Source organism: Microtus ochrogaster, unplaced genomic scaffold (genome assembly GCF_000317375.1).
Source record: "Microtus ochrogaster isolate Prairie Vole_2 unplaced genomic scaffold, MicOch1.0 UNK19, whole genome shotgun sequence".
NCBI classification, from domain to species: Eukaryota; Metazoa; Chordata; class Mammalia; order Rodentia; family Cricetidae; genus Microtus; species Microtus ochrogaster.
The window spans coordinates 1,305,470-1,314,054 of NW_004949117.1; the positions used below are offsets into that span (position 1 = coordinate 1,305,470).

General features: G+C 38.6%; 1 protein-coding gene and 1 long non-coding RNA gene across 3 annotated transcripts in view; one reads left to right on the forward strand and one right to left on the reverse strand.

Annotated features, from left to right (window-relative positions):
* Nudcd1 (NudC domain containing 1) overlaps nt 1–8,585 on the forward strand; it is a 36,813-nt gene that overhangs the window by 14,749 nt on the left and 13,479 nt on the right. For both annotated transcript variants that reach the window (XM_005367505.3, XM_005367506.3), the window contains exons 3-5: nt 3,633–3,815; nt 4,083–4,263; nt 6,734–6,916. In XM_005367505.3, coding sequence (XP_005367562.1) covers nt 3,633–3,815; nt 4,083–4,263; nt 6,734–6,916 — 547 coding nt within the window. The remainder of the gene's footprint in view (nt 1–3,632; nt 3,816–4,082; nt 4,264–6,733; nt 6,917–8,585) is intronic.
* LOC113458399 overlaps nt 6,802–8,585 on the reverse strand; it is a 4,427-nt gene continuing 2,643 nt past the window's right edge. Inside the window, exons 2-3 of the long non-coding RNA XR_003378786.1 lie at nt 7,260–7,316; nt 6,802–6,873 (exon numbers count right to left, since the gene is read on the reverse strand). This is a non-coding gene — a long non-coding RNA (uncharacterized LOC113458399). The remainder of the gene's footprint in view (nt 6,874–7,259; nt 7,317–8,585) is intronic.

The following is an 8,585-nucleotide window of genomic DNA, read 5'->3' on the forward strand; positions in this document are numbered from 1 at the left end:
GCTCTGTAGACCAGGCTGGTCTCGAACTCACAGAGATCCGCCTGCCTCTGCCTCCCGAGTGCTGGGATTAAAGGTGTGTGCCACCACCACCCGGCCCCCAAGTGATTTTCTAGTAGTTTTTAACACGGTTACATTTTTGTTTTGTTTTGTTTTGCTTTGGTTGTGAGTACAGGATAATACGTGGAGCTTGGCGCTGGAGATGTCACTTTCCTGAGGCATTATTATGAGAACACTTTAGAACTGAACTAAATTCTAAATTGGGAACATTTGGGTTGTTTTCCTTTTATCATTTAACTCAAGTGAGGCAAACACTGTGTGTTTTAAGTTCTTTAATTTTGGTTCACATTTGTATACTCAAGTGTCTTAATTATTCTATTAGATAGTGCACCAATTTATCTGATAATTATATTTCTATTAACTTCAGTCATGTGTAGCCATGTATTTAAAAGAAAATGGCCTAAAACACTTGAACAGCGATTGCCTAGTTTAGCCTTCCTTCTTAATGATGGTTCACCAGAGTAGGTCTGACGGACCATGCAGTCAACACCTGCTTTGTGGAAGTCTATTTTACCTTTATTATTTTATCTCTTTATTTATATTTTTAAATTATGTGTGCTACACAAATGATTTGGTATGGAACAAGAATCACAACATACTCCAGTCTTACTTCTCTTCCTGATGCTAAGCACTGTTCCGTGTCTGTCACTGCTGTGAGCTGATGGTACCTCACATTTGTTTGTGCATGTATGAATTCATGTTGAGTGCTAAGCACATTATATCATCCTGTCTTTTTCTTTGTCAGTATCTCATTGCGTTTATTATTTTTTGTTAGCAATACAAATCTATCCGAGTACATTTATCTGGTATTTGGGTTTCCTTAGAGTGGCTGTTCTATTTCTTTGCCAGCACTTTCTAGACGACAGAACAGTCACACTGTTTGAACAAGTTGGATCTATTACTCCTCGCAGTAAGGGGGAACATTAGTGAAGGAGAGCCACAGGGTGTCTGGGAGGATTTAGCATTGCTGATAGTAAGGGATCTGACTCTGAGGTGATTTGGAGCGGCAGGGTTTCAGGAAGCGGGAGATGGGGCTGTCAAGTGTCACCTAGGATAGAAGACTGGACTGGAGCTCTGCCTGTGACAGTCAGGTAGACGCAGTGGCTGCTGTCGTCTGCTGTAGATCCTGTTTGTAGTGATGTGTTCTTCTCTGTGTGGAAATTCTCATGGAGGGACGCTGTTTTGTCTTGTCCCGTTGCAATCTCAGTGTTTGTCCGACATTTATGTTCAGTAGAAGAATGCTGTAATTTTGGATTTTGTAGCCAAACCAAGACCTGCGGGAGGCTGCAAAGCCAGCTCCATTGCATCAGGAGCTGCTGTTACACGACATCCCAGTTTTCACTGGCTTAAATTTTCTTTTTCTTTATGCTTGAGCTTTATATTAATAGAAATACTATATAAATCCCTGTAGGTTGGATTATATCAAAGGATATAATTATATCGTTAAATTTGATTTCTTACCATTTTTTATAAGCCTATACGTATTTCTTCTGCCAATAGGGCACTTAAGCCAAGGATAGGCATTACAACTCTAATTTTTTTCTCTTTGATAATGGTAGAATGTTATTTTACCTTTAAAAAACATTTTTAACAGACTTTAGGGGCTCTAGAGGTTTCAAGAACAAGCCAATGTTTACCTGGATATTAGCCCTGTGTGTGCTTCTTTGTTTCCTGTGCGTCGCTGTTTTGTATGGACAGTCATCGACTGACTGCCCTACAATTATTAAACTGTCCTCTGTCAGTCGTTTAACTCTTCCTGTAAAGCCTTCAGATTAACAGTCCTCCTGAAATATGTGGTATTCCTGTGTTTGTCAGAGAGGAGGTTCCCCAGAAGTATGTTAGCATAGCAGTATCGCTTGTTGATGAGTCTGTCTGTTTTCATTTAGTGGAAGTACCATGTCGTGTTCTAAATGCAGGCATGGACATCAGCCTACGGCACAATTTCTGTTAACTGACCTCCATCTACCTGATTGGATCTTGTTCTGTTTCCTCTGTAAAACATCGGGACTGGAGACTACAATAAGCCAAATGTTTACTGACGGTGGCTGTACTGCACTGTGTATAATGCATTTCAGTAGATTATAATCTTGATATAATCCTGTTTTACATTGTCAGTATTCATATATGATGTTTCTAAAAGCAGTTGTTGTTTGCTGTGCTTGCTATTTTATATTTCTTATTTAATTCGACATTACCAAATATAACAACGTGAGTAAAAAAATGAAAGATAATTTCATAGATGATTAAAGTGGTTTGCTTTTTTCAAAATCTTGTAGTTAAAAAAGTATAGATTAAAACAATTATAGAATCACAAGATTAAAATACATTAATCAAGGATCACTTTCCTCTGTAGGGAACTCTGACAATTAAACATTTTTTAAACATACAATTGAATATAGAAAATATAGTGATTTATGAGCATTTATTTCCTAAATAGTAAATTTTGAACATATTTTTTTGTGAACCAAAAAAAAAAAAAGAAACATTTTGGTGATTCTTCTTATCATAGCTCTATATTGTAAAGGCAGATAACAACTGAAAATTTGTGAACAGAAATCTAAGTTTGCATTATCTAAATGTAATACTTCCCCTTGCCTTCAAGCAGGGCTTCCCTGTATAGCCCTGTCTGTCCTGGAACTCGCTCTGTTTACCAGGCTGGTCTCACTCACAGAGATCCACCTGCTTCTGCCTTCTGAGTTCTGGAATTAAAGGCACATTTACTTGTTTTTCAGGATTTTTGAGGGGGTTCGTTTTTATTCAATAATACTTTTTTTTGCTGTAGAACAGTGGTTCTCAACCTGTGGGTCACGACCCATTTGGAAGTCAGTTCTTTCACAGGGGTCACCCAAGACCATTAAAAAAAAAACCAAAGATACTTACATTGCAATTCATAACAGCAGCAAAATTATAGCTATGAAGTAGCAACAAAAAATATTTTATGGTTGGGGGTCAGCACCACGTGATTAACTGTATTTAAAGGTCACAGTGATACGAAGGCTGGAAATCACTGGTGTAGAATATTATCCACATAGGCATTTGGAATACAATGTGGTATTTCTAGTTAGAAAATTAACACTAGTGATCATTAGCCCTAAAGCTAAGAGAAAGAAATGAGATTACCGTGCTGTACTAGCCTCTTTGACATAACAGCTACAGTACCCAGTCACTTGGAAATCATCTCAGTCTCTGTCAGGAATCCCAAAGTGGCAGTCTCCCTGTTGGTTTCTCATGGGAAACTCTAGGACAGTCACAGGGTTCTGTGATTGTTGGGTTCCTCCTTGCGTGGGTATTTGCTCCCCTATCTGATCATCACCACAGCTTCCGGCCAGCCCCCTTGCAGCATGTAACCTAAGAAAGGGCAAAGATGATGATGTAACTTGTTTTGTAATATCCTAGAGGTTGTACGCCACCTCTCCCATCTACTGTTATTTGTTAAAATCAGTACATAAAGTTCATACTTGAAGGGAAATTGACGCAACTTTCGAATATGGAAGAATCAGCTGTACTGTAGATATTTTGCGTGTGTACAGATCAGGAAGAGAGGGATTTGCTTATAATCCTTGGTTTCGTTTCAGGACACTGCCTTAGGAAAACCTCGAGAGGTTTTTCGTCTTCCTACAGATTTGACAGCATATGACAATCGTCTTTGTGCATCTATCCATTTTACATCCCCTACCTGTGTTACCTTGTCAGATGGAACTGGAAGATTATATGTCATCGGAACAGGTGACCGTGGAAATAATCCTGAAAAATGGGAAGTGAGTTGTTTTTGTTCTTTGTAAGACTTGTGCAGAATCCAGAAGGTGTATGCAGACTAGACAGAGAGCCACTTTCTGACTGCGCTGTGTGCTCTGGGAAGCACCCTTTCCTGTCATGATTCTGGGACATTGCTTTCTTTCTTTTCCTCCTGTCCATTCCTTTCAAGTGTCCTGTTATTTGGTCTTTTTTTTCTTTTGTCAAGAGTGCTGATCATATTTCTCTTTTATAAACTATGCATTTAAATATGTATAATTTTTCCCCTACAGATTGTGTTTAATGAAGAACTTGGGAATCCGTTTATTATAATTCACAGTATCTCGTTGCTGAAAGCTGAAGAACATTCAGTAGCTGTGCTTCTTCTTCGAATAGAGAAGGAGGAATTGGACATGAAAGGAAGTGGTTTCTATGTTTCTTTGGAGTGGGTCACTGTCAGTAAGAAAAACGAAGGTAAAGTAAACAAGATTTCAAACCTCTCTAGTTAGCCTTCCCTTATGTGGGCTTGAAATGGAAGATTTACTGCTTGCTTCTTGAGCAATGTAATAAACTATGCTTCTAAAAAGACTATGATATGCTTCTACGACCAACTATGCAGTTTGTTTAAAAGAATTACATGAATTTTCGAGACCTCAAATTGTAAACAGTAGTTTCTTGTCCCGTCTGCCAGTTCCCAAATGCCCAGCCACCATTTCCCAAATTACTACATAGAGGCTTAATAACAATTATAAGTGCTGGGCCAGTAGCTCAGGTTTGTCACTAACTAGCTCTCATCTTTAAGTTAACCCATACACCCTATTTACACTCTGCCACATGGTGGGACCTTTATTAACATGGCATGTTCATCTCCTGCTCCCTCTGCATCTGGCTGGCAACTCCTCAGACTCTGCCTTTTCTTCCCATCATCCTTAGTTTGGTCACCCTGTCTGTACCTTCTGCCAGATTACTGGTCATCACCATTTTATTAAACCAATTTGAGTGACAAATATTTACAGTGTACAGTGGATTATTTTAGAGCACATATTTATAAAAATACGAATACTATAAAGGTATATAGTCACCTGAAATGATTTTTTTTGTTTGCTCACTGGTTTGTATTCTTTCCTTCCTTATTATATTTTTAAATTATTACATTTTAAAAATTTTTGTGTAATTTATTTTGATCACATTCTTTTTCCTCCCCCAAGTCCTCCCAGATACTCCCCACCCAACATCATGTTCCTTCATTCTTTCTCAAAACACCAAAAGGTCCCAAAACAAAAAAACAAAAAGTGTGTGTGCGTACACACACAAACACACCCACAAAAGAAAACAATCCTCTTGGAGTTTTACATGTATATCTTGGGAATCAAAGTATTGGTCAACTACCCTGTCCTGAAGTGTGCTTGTCTACCCAGTGATACTGCATTGGGAAAAGCTGATTTTCATTATACCAGCAGGTATCTATTGCTAATTACCTCCTCATTAGTAGTGGGACTTTGATACACTTTGACGTTGTGCTAGAGTTTTATCTGGCATGAACTTGTATAGGTCTGTGCATACTGTCACAGTCTCTGAGTTCATAGGTGTATTAGCCCTGTTTTGTCTAGATAACACTACTTCCTTGAAGTTATCTTCTACCTCTGGCCTTTCCACGTCATCTTCTGCATAGGTTCCTGTGGTAGTTTGAATGTGATTGGTCCCCGTAAGCTCATGGGGAGTGGCACTACTAGGAAATATGGCCTCCTTAGCGTAGGTGTGGCCTTGGAGCAAAAATGACACTGTGGGGTTGGACTTTGATGTCTGATATACGTTCAAGCCACGATCAGTGTCTCAGTTCACTTCCTGTGGCATTCTGATTAAGATGGAGGACCCTAAGCTCCTTCTCCAGCATCATGTCCGCCCGCACATTGCCAAGTCCCTCCATGATGATAACGGACTCAACCTCTGAACCCTAGTCCACCCAGTTAAACGTTTTCTCTGTAAGAAGGAGTGGCACTATTAGGAGGTGTGGCCTTGGTGCAGGAACTGTGTCAATGCAGTGTTCAGGGTCCCAGCCAACCGTGTTGCCTGTGGGGTTCTTGGTACAGAGTAGTTCTTTTATCTGAAGTGTTTGGAGTATGTAGAAAACAGTCTGTCTTCATCAGAGAATAAGTTCATTAAAACTTTAAAATTCAGTTAAATTGGTATTTATTGTAAAGGTTTTAAGTTGTTATTTCACTATTAATTATAATGATTGTAGAGTTCTATTTTGGTATATAAGAATCAATTACTCTGTAAATGTTTTATTTTTGGAAGCCTTCATTAGTAACGAGAAAAAAAATTCATTCCACACGTTCCCCCTCGCTCTCAGCTAGTGTCTCTTTTCAAAAGGTGCCTATTGCATGCCAGTGGGGGAAAGTAGTTAGTCCCCTGAAGGTCTAGACTTTGTTCTCCAGACGAAATTGTGCAGGTTTGATGTACTTTACATACGGTGTCATTCACTGGGATCAGCCACCAGGCATGTGTGACTATTGAGCACTGGAAATGTGGAGAAGTAACAGAGGAAGTGCATTTTAACATTTACCTAATTTTAATTAAGCTGCCATTTACAGCAAGTGGCTGCTGTACTGGACAGTACAATTTAGAGAAAATTTCATCAAACCAGTATATTAAAGTAGGGATTTATTTGAGGTAGATAAAGTTGTCAGGAGTATGTGAATGTGTGTGGGTTTTGTGTGTGTGTGTGTGTGTGTGTGAATTGGAAGCCAGAGGACAGTTATGGGAGTCAGTTCTCTCTTCCATCATGTGAGTCAGTGGATCAGACTCTTGTGATCAGGCTTGGTGGCAAGAGTCCTTACTCACTGAGCTAGCTGCCTTGGTGGCCATAAGTTGTCAATTTTCTATTCCTAAAAAGATTTTTTTTTTTATATTATAGCTTTTCATAATCCTTACTTTCCTCCAGACAGTAAAAAGTATGAGATTACGAAGCATCACGTTCTCCGTGGAAAGTCGGTGCCACATTACGCTGCTGTCGAGCCTGACGGAAACGGTCTCATGGTTGTGTCCTATAAGTCCTTCAAGGTTGTTTCGGTTGATCAGGAGCTTGAAGAAAGTATGGATGAAGACAGGTCAGAGAAAATCAAAGGTAATTTAACCTGCCAGGGGGCGCTCATGTGCACTTATGTACATATACATGCATGTCTGCTTAGTTATGAGTCCCACTAGGGCACAATAGATTGCTTTCTCTTAATTTTATTTCATGGCCCCATTTTTTTGGAAGATTCTCCCTGAATGATGTGAACTAGTTTACCTTCATAATTTTGTAATACCATGGTGTTTTAGAAATTGCAGTTGGCTTACTTGATTCTCTGTCTAATACTTAATAAATAATACTTAATAGATAATAAATAAATAATGTTTATGTTAATAATGGATAAGGCAGTATGATAATGCTCTTCTAAAATAAGGTCTAATATCCATATTCTTACCTTTATTTAAACTGGCAGTTTCTTGACGGTAAGTGGATAAAGGTCAGGAGGTCATGCCTTAGAATAAAAACGTTAGGATTAATCAGAATAGTATACTTAACAAAATTATATAGCATTTGATAATCATATATTCTTTGCATCTGCCTTTTATTCTGAAATGACTAAATTATTTGGAATAAAATTGGGGACTGAAGAGGTGACTCAGAAGTTAAGAGCACTTGCTGATCTTGCTGACCTGGCTATGATACCCAGCACCCGCGTGGTGGCTCACGACCATCCTTATCTCCAGGACATACATGTGAGCACGCATACATATTAAGTAGAAATAAAGAAAGCTTTAAAATAAAATTGGCCTCAGTAAATTTGAGTACTTTTTAAAAAAGATTAATCCTTTATGGCATATTTAAATATACTAATGTAATTAATGTTAAAAATATGTTCCCAAATTTATGAATATATGAGCCTCTCGATACAGAAAGAGTTATGCCTTTAGGGCCTTTTCCTCTCTTTCCTCACTTTGTTACCTCACATACAGTTTTTGTTAGACGTGGACTTCTTCCCAATAAATACAGTAACCTTATTTCACTGCTAAATGTAGTAAAGTCTTTACCAAGGCAGTGTTCTTAAAGCAAACCTCCGTGCCTGTAGAACTCATTCACTGAGCAGGTGTGAAGGACTGAGAGCCTTGATCACTGGGGATGTCTCTGCCTCCATGCTGTGACCACGGCAAACCAGTCCCAGCAGAGCACAGTGTGCGTTTATGTCCAACTGCTGGTTTTCTTGTTGATGCTTTGTGTTACACCTTGCAATTTATCAATTATTGTTTGTGATATTTTCTTTTCTTTTTTTTTAATATTTATTTTATTTATTTATCATGTATACAATATTCTGTCTGTGTGTATGCCTGCAGGCCGGAAGAGGGCACCAGACCTCATTACAGATGTTTGTGAGCCACCATGTGGTTGCCGGGAATTGAACTCAGGACCTTTGGAAGAGCAGGCAATGCTCTTAACCACTGAGCCAACTCTCCAGCCCTGTTTGTGATATTTTCATGATGATAAAGGAAAAGAGGATATTTTAAATTATATATGTTTGATTGGTTAGCATTCTTAACACTTCTGAGAATAGAAACTGGTTTCATTCTCTGTAAACCTCATGAAAATGGTACTTGTGGACTATTTGGTATTATCATAATAATTTTCTTTAGTCTGTTTTCACTAAAACATGTAATTTTACAGGTTCCTCTTAGCCTTATTGTCAGAAGTTATCCATTATGCGATTAGATTGAGTAACTGATATGTTCACATTTCAGGGAGATGGGGGGGG